Genomic DNA, 19,307 nt, shown 5'->3' with positions numbered 1-19,307 from the left:
CTGGGTGTGTCATAGGGACGGCTACAGTTGGCAAGGGCCCACACGCCTAATGTCCTCACTAATTATTTTGAATTTACATCATAATTACAAAGTAATTACATCATTGTGTTGGCTGCAAACTTATGTAACAGTCAACTAACAACTAACAGTCACAACAGTACACAGTTAGACAAGCAACTGCTGATGATCTCTGAGTAAATGTTTCTTTGTTACGTTATCTAGCACTACTATCATGTCTTTCAGACTTCAGGGGCCATATTCACAAAGCTTCTTCATGCTAAGAGTTGTTCCTAGTGACGGAAATTCTTAAAATTGTGACGTTTTCTAAAAATTTCCCCTTAAAATTGAGATTAGAGCCTAGTAAAGATAAAAGTTATTCACAGAGTTAGCCCTGTTAACCATCAAAAGAGCTCCTAAGGTGAAAACTGTTAGGACCAGGCAGGAGGAACTTTTAGGAGGCTTAAGAGTTTCTTAAGCAGAGAAGAAAATGGTGGAAACACAACTGGGTCGGAGGAATATTCTCCAAACACTGGATAATTGTGAGTAAATGAAATGCAACAGATTAGATGGTGCAGTAATAATGTTTGTGGTTGATCTCATTAGGGATACACACACATTTCCAACCCAACAAAATAACACTATAACGCCAGAAACAAAATAATCACAACACTAAGATACGTGGAAAACTGGAATTAATGCAACAGTGCAGCAGTGATGACTCGATCACACTAACAAAAAGACAACACTTTCAGTCTCATATTGTGATGCAGTTCATTTCATTTCCACTGGGTGTCCACACCCTGCAGGCTCACAAAAGGGTGTGTCTGTGACAACCAATCACATCTGTCAAAACAAAGCCTCATACCTAGAAACAGGGTCAACCACACGTCCTCACTAAGGTAAAAGTTTCTGTCCCTTCCCTGCTCAGAGGTGCTCTGACAACTTTCCTAAATCACTCCTAAGCTTGGCCCCAGATGTTCTATTTTTTTCTGCATTAACGTCTACCTGTTACAGAGCTGTTGTGATCACTTCCAGGTACCCAAGTCAGGCTAATGTTTGTCGGACTCTCAAGGTCAGATATTTTCACTTTTTGGGGGGCATCGGGAACATCTGCAACAACAAGAAAAATACATACTGTAACATTAAATGCTCAATAGCAGCTGTCAATTTAATATCCAAAACACCTGGTGGGGTTTAAACACTCTGAATGTTTAATCAATAATTATTTATGTTCTATATTTTTAAAATAAAAGAAAAATAATATCTTACCGAGCACGGTGAAAAGTGCAGTGGCGCTGTCCTCATCTAGGCTGGTTCTAGCAATGCATGTGTATACTCCCTGATCGCTCAGGTTCACGTTCATGATCTGCAGCATGTCATCGTCCACAGCGTATCTGAACACATGGGCACATTAGTTAGTACATAGCTGGAATATGATTTCAATCAACCATAAATGAGCATATACAGTGTGCCAAAGCTGCACCATCCTGCACACATTGTTACTGATTTTAATAAGGTAAAAAATACTAATGACGAGATAGATAAAAATATAGCATCCTTGGCAGTAATCAGTCAGTTCATCAAAGGGGCTCTAGGCGATACTGAGAGTGTATGAGTTGCTTGGACACAGTTCTCAATACGGAGGTGGCTGAGCTGGCTGCCAGCAGCTAACGGTGTCACCTGCATTAACAGTACTTAACTATGGCAGCAGTGCCGACAGAGCTGCGTTAAGTGGTGGGAACCAGAGGGTGGGCAGATATCAGCGGTGACCACCATATGAATATGAGCTAGCCAGTTGGATACACAAACCAGACTCACATGCACTAACACACACAGAGGTTGCGTGACTTCTCTGCTCAGGACACTGTCACTACACTATGCCTTTACAAAGCAAATAGTTTTTGCTGCCAATTTTCAAAATGTCGCATACAGATCCTTTTATCATGACATCAATGACAGATGCATTCATGCGCTGCGCTGCCGGACCGGCTACCACAACAAACCACAGATTAGCTCTGATTACAACACACACAGAGGGAGCGTGACTTCATCCTCTGTTCAGGACGCCATTACTCCACTATATCTTTACATAGCAAACAGTGGTTACTGCTACTGTATTGATGCCTTTAATGTTGCATACAGAACCTTTAAGCAGACAGAAGCCCAGCAGAATCCCCTGTCTTTGACCCTCTACTGAGCAGGATAAGGCACAAAGCTTTTGGGACTTTTCATGCATTATTTCTTCCTTATCACTGCATAGAAATAAAGACACTGAGCAAAACCATCTAACACAAAAACACACCTTTAAACGGAAGGAAAACACTATCAAACCACAGCCACCTACCTGGAATTTCCCTCAAAGGAAAGTGGGATCTCCTCACCATCCTTCCTCCACACCACCTCAAAGCTACCCCGCAGGCTTTTATCATACTCTGCCTGGCACATCAACTGGGCTGTGCGCCCACTGACGATCTGCATGTCCTGAGGTGGAAACACTATTTTTGTAGGGTCTAAAGATTAAAAAAAAAAAAAGCACATACATTAAGCAGATAAGATAATGTTATTTGTCTTGTTAGGCTGCGGCCAGACAAAATAATTATTCATAATTCCTGCATGCCTCAAATAAGATGTGAATATTTGAATTGAGCCAAATTATTTACTGTATAAATGAGCCTCTCTCGTGGTAACTGCCTCTTTGATTTGTGAAATGAGTAATCAAAATGGAAATGTAATGATATTGCTCAATAAATTTGCTCGGTGATTTGCATTTATGAAATGTCCATGGAAAAAAATATTTCTAAATATGTTCCCCCACATTATTATTTATGCTGCATCTCTTCACAACATCAATGAGAGATGAATTTCAAGTCTAGATGCTGAGATATTTATTGGCTGTTCAGCACGAGCATGTTTCAAAGGACCAAACAGAGACAGACCACCTGGTTTTTAACTACGTGATCAATCACTGCAGTGTGTTGAAAAAAAAGAAGTATTCAGCCTTTCAGCTGTTAAACTGAAGCCAAAGCCTTCTATTGAACAACTAAACAAGAACAACTTTTCCTCCAACCCTCGTCTAGCCGAGCAGATAGAAAGATTTTAAAACTGTTTGTCGTTTGGGTAAGCTGGCCCTTGAATAATGATTAATGAATAATCGTGTGCAGGGACAAGTATTACCGCTGCTTAAAGAAAGCACTCATCGTGTTGCTGAGATACCTTTCACATCCAGCACAGCAGTGATGGCCGACTTGCCCTCCGCGTTAGAGGCAACACACACGTATTTCCCACTGTCGTTTTTCTCTGCACTGATGATTCGCAAAGATCCGCCCAGAGCAAAAAATCGCTCCCCCTCGATGGTTTCTGGAGACTTGTCTCTGGCCCTGGGAGAGAAAGTTTTCACACCTACTTCAGCATGTGTGTACAAGTTATCCGACAGCAGGAGTACAAACTGAGCTTGCCAATTAAGGTGCAACAATTTCAGTCTGAGTTTTTAACAACCAAGTATGGTAGTATCAAATTTGAGCCATGTAAATGATGCCTGTTTAATTTTCACAATTTCAGGGAAGGATTTTATAGTAAATCATCTTCAGGATATTATTTTGCTGTAATTATTTTTTTCCTCTGAATTTGAATATAATTGGAATTTGCTAACTCCTTTACAAAAAGTGTGTCATCATCTAATAGAATAAGAAGATTGAAGTATCTTAGTATTCTGAGTTTCTTCGCAAAGTTAAGAGTGTTTTGTCATTAACTGTCTGAGATCCCATTTTCTCTCTGTAGAAGTGTAGCAGAGCTGCAGTGATAGCTAATAGGTTTAATTAGCCCAAGCTCAAGGAACGGAAGAGGATGATCTCATTAAACAGACATAAATGTCAACATCTAAGTCATGCAGACAACTGAAGCAGTGTGGGATTGTGGGATCTGGTTTATTTTTCAGTGAACTGTTATCTGAGGAAAACATCACACTGAATGGAGGTGTGAAGTTCCTCTGTTTTAACATCATGTGTAAAAATGTTGTGAAACTCCTCACTGACGCATGTCACCCAGACTAATATACCTGTTCTTCCTAGTAATCACTTACCAGAAGATGGTGGGTGGTGGAGAGCCAAAAACACTGCAGTTCATGGTGATGTTCCCTCCTAGCACTACAGCGTACTCTTGGTAGTCCCCTGTCAGTATCCGAGGAGCCATATCTACGGGCGAGGGGGAGGGAGGAGAGATTATAGCTGCTCAAATGTCAAGTCGCTACCCATGAGAATTTTTTCACAAGAAATAGGAACTGAAGAGCAGATGACTGAAAACACAGATATAATTCAGATGCAGGCACAAGCATCACACCTCTTGTAACACTTCAGGAAATGTAAGATTTCTTATAGAGCTCAAGTGCCAAAATAAGAAAACCTCCTTCAAAATCCCATTGACATTTGTAAAAGTGCAAATTGCTAAAAATCTAGGAACATAAAGGTGCTCAACGGTATGTTGTGTCTTCAGTTCATGTCTAGATATATAATTGTTTATTTAATATTACTGTTTTTAGCAGACTAACTCGCATTAATCAAGTGACCAAATATGTCTGTCAGTATGAAGTAATTCTGGTTCGCAAAAATGCCAAATATTGGCTAGTTCAATCCACTTAAATGTGAATAAGTGCTGTTTTTTAAGTCTTCTGTGATTGTAAACTTAATATCTTTGAGCTTTGGACCACTGATTGGACAATACAAGCAATCTTAATATGCAAACGTTGGCTCTGGGAAATTGTGATGAGCTTTTTTTAAACAACTAAATAACAATTAAACAATACATTAATTCAGTGGTGAGTGACTAGGGAATGTGTCGAGTTTGTGAAAAACACACTTTATTTTGAAGTACAGTGGATTTCTAGCACGGAGCTTTTAATTTGAAGTGTTTCTTGCTGTAGAATGAGTGAATAAGTGACAGTTACTTCATAGAGGCAGCAAATTTGCTTGGCGACAAATGCATATATGACGCTGAAAATAATAAAATGTGTGGACCTTGAACCAGTGACTGAGGAGACATCTGGCCCCCGTGGCTGGACCAGTTGGGAACCACTGCATTAACTGGCTATAAATAATAACAGCAAGACAGAGATGACAGAACTGTATGGTAGAGATTACTGCTGAAATGTTAGAAAAATGATGAACGGAGATTCTTTGTGGATATCATGAAAAACAACTGTGTCATGATGGCAGAAGCATCGCTGCAGTGTTGACAAATTTTCCAGGGAGTTGTAGGGGTTTTTTTTGTATGCAAACAAATTTCTCATAAACTATTTCATTTAGGAGCGTCGGTAGCTTAGTGAATAGTGCCGGCGCCCCATGTACAGAGGTGAAGCTTCACTGCAGCGGTTGCGAGCTCGACTCCGGCTTGCAACCCTTTGCTGCACCTCGCATCACCTTTATTGAATTGCCAATAAAAATATCTTGTTTAAAAAATCAACTTTGTTCAGATCGTAAATGCATCATGCACTGTAGTAGATACTCATTAATGTTAGAATGTCAGTTTTTTAGATAAAGAGATGAAAAGAAATGCTGAATGATAGATTGTTGAGACTGAGTCACAGTCTCAGATGAAAGAGGCCAGCGAGGGGTGACGCTCTCTGTACTGTATGCAGCCTTCTTTTTTTGATAAACTTCAATTTGACTTAACATCTACTCCTCCAGACTGTGACTCACATATACTGGACAACAAAATTGCGAAATGTGAATGAGTGAGTAACAAGCAAATTATAATGCAGCCAAATAACTTCTAAAGAGTACTATAATAAATAGAGGACAGTAGAGTTGGGTGATGAACAATGCACAGGCAGTGTCTGTCATGCTTATTACCTAACCTGAGACAAATGCTTCCAGGATGATAATGGGCCATGAGAACGTTTGAAATCAGATGAAATAATGTTTGTAGAGAATGAACCACCTCAAATCTGAAGGGACTGTGAAATGGTATGGTATTGAGCCAACACACACTACACATCATTTCCCAGAGCCAGGTGTAAAGCTGACAAAGTGGCCACTGTGTTTATTAGGTAGTAACTATGTCCGCGCTGGCTGTGCAAGGTACTCACTCATGACCAAGATATTAATGTTGGCCAGAACGCTGCCATGACTGTTGGAGGCTTCACACTGGTAGACAGCGCTGTCCTCTGCAACAGCGTTATGGAGGACCACAGTGTCGTCAAACACTCGCCTGTTGCTGTTTGGGTCGTCTGACAGCAACGTGAAGACATGAAAACATGACGTCAAAAATATTTCACAGGGACTGCACAAAAGCACAACTAATAATTTCTAGGCTAACAGTGCTGTTAATATTTAAGAAGTTTAAAAAATCAGATAAAAGTAGAGCTGAAATAATGTGATGATCGATCTGTCAGACAAGAAATTGGCAGCAACTGGGATAATCAGTCAATTGTATGACTCATTTATTAAGCATTTTTTGGTTTTAAAAAAAGATTTTCTTCTTTTCTGTGTCAGGAAATTGTTATGAACTTTTTTCTACTTTTCTGACAAGTGATGAATCATTTAACAGAGAAAAATAAGCAGTAGATGAACTGATACTCAAAATAAAACCCCTTTTTTTTTTACACACACACTTCACATAAAGACAGTGTGACAGTAAATATAAGATAATGGTAAATATTGAAAAGTAAAATTCAGTGGAAATTTGCTTATTTTAAAATTATAACTTAAACAAAAACACAGGTACTACTGAGAAAATAATTGTAAGAATACAGTAAAATCCTTTAAAACATTTACAGTATGATGTACTGATGATCATTAAAGACAAAGCCACTATTGCTTTTTAAAGGTACAAATTTATACGTTTATTTAGTGTAATCTGTATTCTTAATTGTGTAAATGTACAAATTATCCCCCTGTCAAGCAATCAAGCCTGTCTAACGAGCTTTCAAGAACGCTTATCAGAACAGCTGCTTGTCAGCTTGAACTCATGTGGTTGAAGTTTGGTGTATCTGCTCGCTGCGCTGTCCTCCTGCCCAGTGGCAAAAGATGCAAACCACAGCTGGCATTATTCCCACTCACCTCTGAAAATTTCTCCATTCCTCCTCCATGTTATGTCTGGAGGTGGTTTTCCACTGACTGAGCACTTGATGTGAACATCAGACCCAATCACGGTCAGCTGGCTCTGAGGAGGCTCTGTCAGCCACTTTGGCGGCTCTGGGAGATGTTAAGAAGACCCATGTTGGTCTGAGTCAAAAAAAAGACACTGCCATCTCTGTGTCAACGGTTTTCACCCACAAATACATGCATGATTAGCTCCTACCTTCCACTATCACATCAAAGTAGTGGACAGCCTTTCCAGCATAGTTTTGGGCTGTGCACATGTATCTCCCCTGATCCCTCCCGTCCACAGCAGATATGGTCAACAGCTTTCCAAAGTTGGCATATTTTGTCCGTGGAGGCAGGTTGTCTCCCATTTTCATCCATGTTACGGTCGGAGTGGGACTATGGCATGAAACAACATGTTATGATTCGCAATGGCAGATAAATATGATAATAAATGTAGTGATAATGTGATGCTACAACATGAATACATACTATCCCTGTGGTAGACACTCAAGGTGCAGATTCTCCCCCTTCAACAGCACCTTCACTGTCTGAACACCAGAGGGCAGCAGCAGGTCAGGTAATCTCGCTGGGGGGGCTACAGCTGCATTGAATACATAGAGAATGGTCTTCTTCAGTCATATACACAATTTAAATCAAACATCAAATAATCTACACACAGGTTGACAATCAATCTGTTATCTGCAGCTATGTGGCCTGTTCACATGACAAGAGGTGTTTTGATTTACACTGAGAAAGCTTTGATGTGTGAGTATTACTTACTGGCATTGCTGCTGTCATTGCCAGCTTTCACTGGAAGAAAAAACAAAACTGAGTGAGAATGATACTGGTAGTGATGGTTTGTCCTCACCAATATGTATTGCTCAATTCAGAGTCGCAGGTTTCCTGGAGCATAAACATGACAAGGCAAGCCCTGCTTCTTGGTTTGAAGAAGAGGAATGTATCAGCTGTTATCAGTAAAAATACCTGGATACGTGACATTTTCTTCTCACTTCTCAGAGATCTGTCCTTGATGTCATGAAACAAGGATATGTATGCGACACTCAGAACATTAGTGGCAACACACCATCATTTGCTATGAAAAGATAAAGTGTAGTGATGGAGACCTGAGCAGAGAATGAAGTCACCTCGCCACCTCTGTGTGTGTTGTAATCCCAGCTTCTCTGTTTATTGTTCCAGTAAATGGTTTGGCCATGTGTGCATGTTAGTGCATGTGAGTCTGATGTGTGTATCCCACTGGCTAGCTAAATGCCGCACCTCTGCACTGCGCTCATACATTGGTTACCACTGATATTAGGCTCGCAGTGGCATAGCAGCGTAGCCTGCACCCTCCAGTTTCCCCTGGTTAACACCGTTAGCTCTGTCAGCACTGTTGCTGTTGTTAGCACCATTACCAGCTCAGCCACCTCCAAGCTAATAGTGTGCAGACAAACTCTTAATCATAGTTACATTCTGAATGTCGCATACAGCTCCTTTGACAAGTTAGCTACCGTAGCACAGCTGGCTATATTTTGGTTAAAGCCACACAGACTGTTTTGTAAACCTACAGCTCTTAACCACGACAGCCATGGCGGTTTTCTGGACGATGGTACGTATTTTGGAGAAGGCAGCAAAGCAACAGTAGTCTGGACGACTGTCTTTCTGTAAGGCATTAGAGAAGTACAGGTTGCCATCAATGCCCATGGAAACCCTCTCATCCTGCTCAATGTGCTGGAGACCTGGAAAAGAGCATATTGGTATCAGTGATATGCTGTCAATGTAGACAGTGTCTGTTTTTGAGATTAATTATTGGCTAAAATATATCCATCAGGTGCACCAAAAGAAAGAGTAAAAGGTAGAAATTATTGCAAAAAAGACCTCATTATGAGACTCAGGTTAAATGTTGGCAGATTCCAATACAGTGGAGCCTCATATACACTACACTTTAATGGAAACAGCCTGAAGAGTTTCTTTTTATAGAGCCGGTGGACTCATAAGTGCACTGTGACAGCGTATTTGGTTTACATAGAGCCATTATTTAAGTTACGGGTCAGTGACGCTCTGTGTCACCCAATTCCCAGTACTTAACAGCTTCATTTAAGGCATAGCCTTAAGTCATTGGTTGTTTAGTCAATGTTCAAGGCAAACTTATAAAACATGTTCAGTTCTGATTTATGTTACGTGCCACTAATAGAAAGTGAAAGATATTTTTCCGGCTAATGCACGTGGAGTGCATGCAGAGAGCACAATGTTCTGGTGGGAGTGGAGATCGTCGCTGTTTCCTTTGATGTGGTTGCATTTTTCAGACATCAAAGTGTCTTTTGTCATGTGCGTAAATCAATGTGACATATATGTGACAATCCCTGGAAATATAGATATGTGACTTAGAGTAAATAAAAAACAAAGATTTTAAACACAATTTTAAATAAGAATTGTGCACAAGTGTTTTCATTCACTCTGCTCCATGCCTCAAGGCCCCATCCACCTCAGCACCTAAAAAACTGTTTCTCTTTCTGACATCAGTCAGGTCTGTTGGAGGCGGATGAGGAGCTCTCAAGGGGTTGGACACAAAACTCAGCCCCTATTGACAAAGCACTTCAGACAGAACTGAGGTGACTTCTTACACAGTAAATCGCTTTCTTTGGCAGTGGTGGGAAGAAAGTTGTGTGCCTCAAGAGTGCAATTTTCCTTGACTGTCCTTCTTACTGTCACTGCTAACTTTACTGATGGCCAGCGGAGGGTGAGGGCAGCCATGTGCCTCTTCCAAAGCACATGGTTTCAACAGCTACTTCTTTTGTGAGAAACATCAGGAAGGTGTGACTCCTGACAGACCTTCACTCTATTCACACTGTCCCACCTGAGAACCCTGCACAGTGGTAGGCCAATGACATGGGCACAGTATTGTAGTACTCAAGATCAGGTCTTGGACTTAGGAGGGGTGTCAGGAGAGGACAAAGAGGACTCTGGATTTTTATTCAAGTTGAGTCAAGACAGGGATTATCAGTAAACTGCCTGTGCAAAAAAAGAGTGTTGAATAAGAGGGTTACATTGTTTTCAGCTTGATAGAGCTTGTATTTGTTTGCTCACAGAAAGCAAAGGGAAATTCCCACACATAACCTTAACATAACATAACATTTACCTCTGCTATACCTTTTGATCAAGACATTTCTCAAGGTCACTTGAGAAACATACACACATACATACAGTATGGCAATAAAGGGGGTGAATAAAGAGGAATCTTCATTTGTTTTCTGTGTGTGTGTGTGTGTGTGGGGGGGGGGGGTCAATCAATCAACAATCGACATTCCCACCATAAAAATCAAAAGCATAAAAAGTTGTTTTTGGCTTACCAAGAGACATCCAGTAGATCTGACGTGGGGCCACGCCTTCTGGAGGGTTACACTCCAGGATGATTGGATCTCCCTCCTTAACAATAAGGGGGGAATTATTCTCCTTTGGGAACTTTGGGACACCTAGTCAAAAAAGCAGACATTAGGAAGGAAGGAAATTCACTTATATGGTGACTTTGAAAAGCATTAGTCAGCAATGTCAGGTGATGGATGAGCTTCTTATGTAAAGGCTACTCACTAGGGACTCGTAGTTCAATCTCCTCTGTCATGGCAGTTCCCAGCTTGTTAGAGGCGTAGCATCTGAATGTACCCTGAAACTGGTCGAGGTGTTTCTTGTGAAGCACAAAAGTGCCGTCTGTGCGATCTATCATGACATAGGGAGGGACAAAGTCTTTGCCATCTTTTGTCCATCTGTATCTGTTGGAGCAAAATATACAGTAGGTTTCCATCAGTCAGTCACTGATATACAGAGTATTATGTGGCACAGATGAAAGCTAGGATATTTTGTTACTGTTCATCTTTAGTCAGTTATTATGACAGCGATCATGTTGATGTCACTTACTTTGGTGGTGGGTTGCCTCTGGCTTCACACCTGATAGCAACAGTGTTGTCAAAAGGAAGAGCAATAATGGGACCAGATGTGTGGTTTATTATGGTTGGAGGCTGCTCCACTATAATATGAAGACACATACACACAAAATGATCACAAAAGTGCTAAATGTTGACATTGGTGATTAGATTTCTGTTATAAGATCACTCTGCAAAAAGAAAATACAGCTGTTTTTATTCCTGTTCTTTCCTACTGCCCTGTATGAAGCTGAGAAGTCAGTAACATGGCAAAGCTGTCATCCAACAACACTATAATCTGGACAAATAAGGTGCCTTAGATAGACACTGAACTAAAACATCACACCAGGACCTGACTGCAATGCATTCATAGCCCTAAACAAGAGAGAGACACGAAACCTTTTTCTACAAACACTTGTGACTTAAACAATTTTTGACGAATGTAGAACAGACAGAGAAAATTAAAGATTACAAACTGAGCAACCAAACCTTGTACGTCAACTTTATCTTTACTGGAGTTTAAGTACTGATTACATAAGTATGACCTTAACTGGCCTCATGACACTCCTACCTTCAAGAGGGATGTTGAGGCCTGTGGCTGTGGAGGTCAAGGCCAAAAGCAGGACAAACTGCAGGCTCCCCACCAACCTCATCACCCTCCACTGGTTAATGGAGACAGTAAAGATCAGGAGAATGTGTTGATGCGGATCAGCTGGTGTCACTTGGGATTTGTAAGGCACAGAGGACCTGGAAGAGTCAGAGTGAGATTGTTTTGAACTAGAATTACTACTTTGCAAATCAGTCAAGTTGCAGTTACAGTTTACACCCATGTCTGTCCAGATTCATATGTAGCAATGACCATAGACAATGCTTCAAATATGGACGTTCCTGCAAAGAGACTGCTTATTCTAAAACATGGATGCGTCACACACATCTTCAGCCCAGTTTCAGGTGGACACCAAAGAGAAGGGTCACCAATTCAGTACCTAACCAAATGTCTCCCCTTCTGTACCTGATGGCCAGAACATTTAATGTCACAGTGAAGTTGACCTTTGACCTTTTGGATATAAAATTTCATCACATAATTAGACATTCCTTTGAAATGTTGTCTTAATAAGCGAATGAATTCTTGAGTCACGGTCAAAAACCTGTTTTGTGAGGTCACAGTGACCTTGACCTTTCACCACCTTATCCTAATCAGACTCGTTGAGTCAAAGTGGACGTTCGTACCAAATTTAAGGAAATTCCCTCAGGGTATCCTTGAGATAGGGCCTTCACAAGAATAAGACAGACAAGGTCACAGTGACCTTGACCTCTGACCTTTGACCACCAAAATCTAATGAGTTCATCATTGAGTCCAGGTGGACGTTTGTGCCAAATTTTGAAGAATTTCCCTGATGGCATTCGTGAGATATCGCATTCAAGAGCATGTGATGGACGGACAATTTGAAAACATCATGCCTTTAACCGAGGCTAGCATCGACGCGGAAGCGCCTCAAAAATAAATGTCATAAATTGACGACATCATCTTGGGGAAAAACAACAGTTTGACCAACAATGGTAAAATAAGAGCAACAGGCATCTCTCCTAATCACAGAGAAGCAGCATTAAATGGGAAGGAGGGTTGCTTTGCTCTAAATGGGCTGTGAATAATCAGACTTAAGGTAGCATTGCTGAAAACAGCTAACTTTATAACATGGCTGACTGCCAAGAGAAAGTAATGAAAACCAGAAGGCAAATACAAAAAAAAGTTCTGACAACATAAAAACCTGTCAAACCCATACACTTTGCATTGTTTTTTTTCCTATGATAATCTCAATTAAAATATATTAATGATTCCCTCTGTTCTGTTTTTTTTTTATAATTTTCTCTCAAATATTCTGAGCCTAGGGGTAAGAATAATGTTCTTCATGATGTTTTGCAAGTAAATGTGGATTACCTAAAGGGCATTTATTGAATGGATTTGAAGTCTTAGCACTAAAAGGCTGAGCAGTCACAAAGGAATAATAGAAAGCAATGGACTAAATCATTTCAAATTAAATATTTAAACTTCTTGATTTTTACTTTCATCAGTTCTAATCATGTGTATGTATGCAAAATGTCCCATTGAGGATGCAAGCTATTTAGCGTTAGTTGTCCCTCATTGTTGTGGTGTCGTAACACAACACAGCACAGCACTTGTCTGGAGATTACCCCTTGAACTATAAAGCCTGGCTGGTGGCATCGCATGGCATGCTTACAGTAAACCCAACTGGCATAAAGCTGCTGTCTGCTACGATCACTAGATCCAAGATGGCAGACTATAAATTGGTCTAAGCCCGTCAGTATTTCACGGCTTAGTTCTCACAGTGCTGAGACTGTGGCGGCAGCACTGGCGATGCCAAATGGGTTCACCCTCTAGCTAATCCTGCTACCAGAGAATGAAGGCGGGGAGCTCCGGCAGTCATACAGTACGCTGCTTAACAATGACTGAGTCCTACTCAGGGTTCTTCTAAGGACGCAAAGCTGCATGTGTTGTCCCTTCTTAGCAAGAAAGGTTAATGTGGTAATTGTTATAGACTAGATGCAGGATTAAGCTGCTTGAATTTAGAATCAATTAAACAAATTGAGAGACTGTGGTGGAGTGTTATTTGCTATAAGGACTTTTTGTGATTATCTTCCACCGGATTGAATGGTAAACAAAGCTGGTTAGATGTTTGTTCCAGTGGAGTAAACACACATTTTCATGTAGTAATAAAGCTGTGAGGCTCTCTCATTCTCAGTCTGGAGCTAATGTACAGTATAATACCGTTTGATTCACACAGAGAGGCACACACACGTGCCCACATGTGCAACAAATATAGCTTTGCATTTGAGACCAACTATTGCAAGGGCTGGGCGATATAGAGAAAATCAAATGTGGCAAAAAAAAATTCCCAAATACCTCAACATAAAATTGCAGCCATATTGTAAGGTTGAATATTGGTGCTTTCACAAAATATTTACACAATGAGATTTTTTTTTTTTTTTTAAATCACCAGTAATGAGGAAATGATGACTAGATGGGTAAAGGGAAATAAGTTCAGAAAATGACATTACTTTACTGTAATGCAACAAACAAAATAACAACACTTGCAATATAACCAAACTCAAAATCCAAGACCGTATCTAGTTTCAAGGTATCACTATCCTGCCGATACATTGCCCAGCCCTACCTTCAGCACTACTGTACAGGCATACGTGAAAACTTGAGTGAGTGAGTGAGTGAGTGAGTGAGTGAGTGACAGTGTTGTGATTTAAATCACAGACAGCAAACCATCAGCCCAGCAGAGCATGCCAAGGTAGAAGGCCCACAGTCCACCAGTAACATGAGAGGTAGGATCTTTTATCCAGATTTGTGCTGATCCTGGCAACACGGCAACAACCAAACTGGCAACTCTCATTCATGTGCAGCAAATCCACTGCCTGATGCACACCCAAGGAACCTTGTGGGTTAGGCAGATTACAAAATTTTATTTGCATGTGGAGAACTGTAAACCTGCCACTTTAATGACAACTCAAACAAAGCTGACAGGTCCATTCAAAAGGCAAAATCTCTGGAGTGTAAAATGGGGTGGAGTCCCTATGTAAACAGATAACAAAGCATTTGTTTTGGGAGCTGAGGGATCTATTACCTGAACACATGGCAGATCATAGCCGCAAATCCGCAGGGATTGTGTTTCCTAAGCCAATAGTTGGCCAGGGCACTAAAAGTGTGACTACTACAAGACTAATCCTTGCCAACTCTGTATGCACTGACCCCCTCCCTTTCTTTAAACTCAGACTTCTCCCTTAGACAAACCAGCTTCCCTATAGACTATCAATGTCCAGCTACAAAGTAAACACTGCAAAGTAATGCAGATATCTGTGCACACGTTATTCTACTCAAATACATGACACAGCAAGTACAGAAAGGGACTAATGACAGCACACTGTTCATGAAGTAACCATTACTTACTGATTTTTGAGTCATGCTACATCTTAAGTCCACCTCTAGCTGAGGCCCAAGGCAGCTGCACTACAAGTCCATAAAAAAAAGTACAGGACAGGACATCAAGGGATCATTCCAACAACTCTCTCTGAACCAACATCTCTCACATGTCCTTCCTCCTCAACCCCACGTTGTACCTCCCCTGCAGGGGCGGGCACGCCTCCCTGCCCGCCCCTCCACTCAAGCGGCTAAAGGAGCGACAGCAGACTCACTGAAGTGACATATGTCGCCAAAGCCTCTCACTTGGCAAAGAGGCTCTCTAAGCCTGTGACAATGACTGGGACAAAGCCTGCACTGCGGGGCTACTCAGTGAGCATTAAAGAATGGGCGGAGAGGAAGTACAGGCATATCTCTCCCTCTCTTTCTCTCACTCACTCTATCCCTTTTTCCCTGGATCCTTCCATCCTGCCTTCCACACACTATGCACGCCCATTTACACCCAGCTTGGTCTCAATGACTCTAATGCAATGTGTCTTAGCTCCATTGAAAGGAGAAGAGAGTCATCCTCTCTCAGAGGAAAAGAGCTTTTGTGTATTTTCATTTCCATGCAGTGCTCCGGGTTATTGATAGATGGAGGCATGGCAGAACATGCCTGAAATAGACATAATGTTGTTGATAGCAGGCCATGAGGATCTTTGTGATTTGGCTTTTCCTTTCCATTCTCTTTCTTGTATAGATTTTTATCACGCAAGCACGGTTTCTTATCTGGAGATATGTAAAGACACGATTCCACTGAATCTGCATCTTCCCTACAGTCATTCAAACAACTTAAATATCCTTTTAATGCAGAGGTCTCTGGATGTTATCTGTCTGAATTCTCTCACTAGGCCCCATTTATATTCTAAAGAGTAACGCAGGGATTTGCCATACAGGTGGCTCAACAGGCACCTTTCTGAGTTTAAAGTGTTTCCAGATCTACATTGTATCTAGGAAAAATGGAGATTTTTATCTACAACATCATTTTCAAAGCCTAATGGAGACATAATGACCAGACCAATATAGTGAGCAATGTGCACACTGCCCTGCAGGGTCATCCAACCAGCAGGAAAAGAGAGTTGACATTCACAGCCCAGCATATTAAAGCCCGCAATTAGGTAGTACAAGCTCCTTACCCTGAGATGAACCATTCTGAAGTGAAGCACGTTCTAAAGAAAGATTTGTCAAGAAGTTCTGCAGGTAAAACAATCTTAACTGCATTTGCTTTACCGAATAAAGACATAAGAAATGTCTTCCGAAATCTTCGAACTGATCTGGCTTTTGTTGTGTTTTTTATGTGCAGATTAAAATATTGACATTAACTAGGAAGTAATTCTATTCATACTGTCTTACTTCTTTTAATTTTTAAACCACTGACTGATTCAGATTTGCATGCAATTTCCTAAGGTCATCATCAGTGCAGAATGCCTGGACATAATTTCGCAGTCCATTTCAGACAGTTGTCATCACTTCAAATGGACCTTTCCTATATTTCAGAGAGCATGGCCTCTGTAAACACTGAGACACAAACCTTAGAGGCAAAGCCTAACGGACTTTCATGTTCACTCTAGGCTTGGTATGCTATGTGGACATGGGAGCATGTGCATTAATGGATTAGGATTAATGTAAATCAAAAGACAATAGCTGCAGCATGGTCAAACATCGTCTGGTCTAAGTAAATATATACACAGAGTCACCTGGCTGTATGTATGTATGTTGTGAGAACATGTCAACGTCAAAAGAAAAGGAGACTGAAAATACGGAAGATCAATGCTTAAAGGTTCAATACACGAAAGAATCATAGTTCGTTGTTGAGTCTTATTCCCGGGTCATCAAATACTGGCACTACCAACACAAAGTCATCGCTATTTGACAACATGGGAATGAGACTCAACACTCAACTATCTTTTTTTTGCATACTGAAACTGAAAGTAATATATAATTTACAATAACATACAGTGTGTGTCGATTATTCAATTAGAAAACTAATCTGCAGCTCTTTTGATAATTGATTAATCTATTCTAAAGCATAACTACTGCACATTTACTGGTACCAGCCTCTCCTGTTTAAGAATTTTCTGCTTTTCTCTGTTTTATATCGTTCTCAGATTAAATTCGTCGAAATCCACCTCTTGGGCAGTGACTTGAAGCATCAGAAACCAACAAAAAAGTTTAACGACGGCATGATACGTGTCCAGTTATCGTTGTAGTTTAACAGCGCCCAGCGGTGTCTGGGCAAATGTGGCGAGACAAGGCCAAAAGTTAAAGGAAATGGCCACTTTAGAATGAAAATACAGACAGTATTTACTCACCCTCATGCCGACAAGAAGTCCAGTGTAGTTTTTTAATCCACCAAACTCGTTCGGGGTATTGGAGGATAACAGCTAGCCGGATTTTTCCATACACTTGAAGTGCATGGAACCCACGTCCAAAATCATTTTGAAAATGTAATAAAACTTTAAAAGACATAATTTACTCCACTTTTATAGCATAATTTCTCACCGTGGTCAGTTAGCCTGCAGGCGTGCTGTGTTTACATGGCAACTCGCACGAGACTTGAGAACGCTCAGAGACGTTCTTGTTCTTGAGTCTCGCGAGCTGCCATGTAAACACAGCATGCCTGCAGGTTAACTGACCACGTTGAGAAATCATGCTACATTTTCAAAATGATTTTGGACGTGGGTTCCATGCACTTCAAGTGTATGGAAAAATCCGGCTAGCTGTTATCCTCCGATACCCCGAATGAGTTTTGTGGATTAAAAAACTACACTAGACTTCTTGTCGGCATGAGGGTGAGTAAGTACTATCTGTATTTTCATTCTAAAGTGGTCATTTCCTTTAAGGCAGCGAATGTCTGACTGGGGTGCGTGGGAGGGGTGGCGGATGGGTCCAACAAACATCAACTTTCACCTAAGAGAGCGGTGCTCGCGTCCCATAAGATTCAAAAGCCAAGCCCTGTTCTTTTTCCTAAATCCAACCACGTGTTTGAACCTAACCATGTGTTTGTTGATGAAGGACACAAAATATCAATTTGCAGTGTTGGACTGACGTAGTGCATATATTTTAGAAGAGACTATGTAAACGTTTAATTTCCTGTGAAAAGTGTATCTACAAATAAGACAATGCACGTAACAGGCAGAACTTGAAATGGCATCCCAGAACGTCAACAACCAACGCCCCAGGGTACCTTGCACGTTGCATGTGAACATGTGAGGTCCATGACCAAACGTTAATATGTGGAGGTCAGAGTGAGAATTTGATCAATATTTGGTGGTTTTAGACTGTTGCTTGGACAAAATAAGACATTGGAACATGTCATAATGTACTCTGAATAACTGTGACAGACATTTTTTGCTACTTCCTTTCACTTTATAGACCAAAATAGTCTATGTTACTGTATATCGATTCTTGGGACAGCGATATGATATTTGCTGGTATCACAAAGTTTGCCACAAAACAATTCTGATTAGATTCAAATTAAGGGTCTGCCTGAGGCAAAATTAGTAAATATCCTTATTGTGTTTTTCTTGACTGGCTACCATTGACTGCTTGGCACTAGGCCACTAGCACTCTTTGAATGTTCAGGGCGTAGGTGCGCTTGGACAGAAATAGTGACACAGATGTGCCATGGGAATTTCCAAATAAAGGCGTATCTTACAAATGAGGATATGTATCAATGTTTTCACTTTGCAGAAATAATAATACATCATCCATCATTTAATTAATATATCGATCCAGGCCATTGAACTGTCACACCTCAACCGAACAACAAATCCATTCAGCCACAAAATAATCGCTGCAGCTATAACCATATCAGACTGATGAATACAATTTCTCCTTTCTCTGTGTAGGTTAAATAAGACAACTCAATTTGTGTTAGGTGTTTCATCTTATTGTAAAGGGAACCACTACGAACAATTCTGCCTGTACAGGGCACTCTGAACAGGAGCAGACTTCCTTGATCCCCACCTGTCAGACATCGACATACTGCCATTGTCATACTACATCAGACAGAACCAAGTGTTTCTAAAGCTACACGCATATATGTATTCACCTATTTCAGGTTCAAAGTATCAACGATCTAATTATGACTCACAGCTGACTGACTCAAACGCTCACACAAGTGCCTCAACAAAGGAGAATGAACAGGACTTTGCCAAGTGTTTTCAGGGTCCCTACTCATGACCCGTTTCAATGTGCTTGTTAAATTAGCGTGAAAACTAAAACAAACGAGAGACGCTATTTGTGAATTTTCGACTTCACGTCTTCGCCGACATCTCAACCCCCTGCGGTGACTAACAGAAAAGGGTTGCCCTGCCCCGCGCCTTT

General features: G+C 40.9%; 1 protein-coding gene across 13 annotated transcripts in view; it reads right to left on the bottom strand.

Moving 5' to 3' along the window:
- The window catches only part of chl1a (cell adhesion molecule L1-like a), a 71,250-nt gene that overhangs the window by 32,469 nt on the left and 19,474 nt on the right, over positions 1–19,307 (bottom strand). For 12 of the 13 annotated variants that reach the window (XM_033628928.2, XM_078170122.1, XM_078170116.1 and 9 more), the window contains exons 2-16: positions 11,565–11,740; positions 10,989–11,097; positions 10,665–10,843; positions 10,427–10,549; positions 8,645–8,815; positions 7,860–7,889; positions 7,569–7,680; positions 7,294–7,475; positions 7,053–7,187; positions 6,080–6,220; positions 4,079–4,190; positions 3,214–3,377; positions 2,345–2,510; positions 1,270–1,394; positions 1,006–1,110 (exon numbers count right to left, since the gene is read on the bottom strand). In XM_033628928.2, coding sequence (XP_033484819.2) covers positions 1,006–1,110; positions 1,270–1,394; positions 2,345–2,510; positions 3,214–3,377; positions 4,079–4,190; positions 6,080–6,220; positions 7,053–7,187; positions 7,294–7,475; positions 7,569–7,680; positions 7,860–7,889; positions 8,645–8,815; positions 10,427–10,549; positions 10,665–10,843; positions 10,989–11,097; positions 11,565–11,646 — 1,936 coding nt within the window. In that variant the 5' untranslated portion in view covers positions 11,647–11,740. Of the gene's footprint in view, positions 1–1,005; positions 1,111–1,269; positions 1,395–2,344; positions 2,511–3,213; positions 3,378–4,078; positions 4,191–6,079; positions 6,221–7,052; positions 7,188–7,293; positions 7,476–7,568; positions 7,681–7,859; positions 7,890–8,644; positions 8,816–10,426; positions 10,550–10,664; positions 10,844–10,988; positions 11,098–11,564; positions 11,741–14,969; positions 15,118–19,307 lie in introns of those variants that run through there. The other variant, XM_078170117.1, reaches the window with a different exon arrangement.

This window comes from Epinephelus lanceolatus, chromosome 8 (genome assembly GCF_041903045.1).
Source record: "Epinephelus lanceolatus isolate andai-2023 chromosome 8, ASM4190304v1, whole genome shotgun sequence".
In the NCBI taxonomy this organism is placed as follows: domain Eukaryota; kingdom Metazoa; phylum Chordata; class Actinopteri; order Perciformes; family Serranidae; genus Epinephelus; species Epinephelus lanceolatus.
Note: the sequence above shows the minus strand (reverse complement) of the source record. Positions and strands in the feature narration are given on the sequence as shown.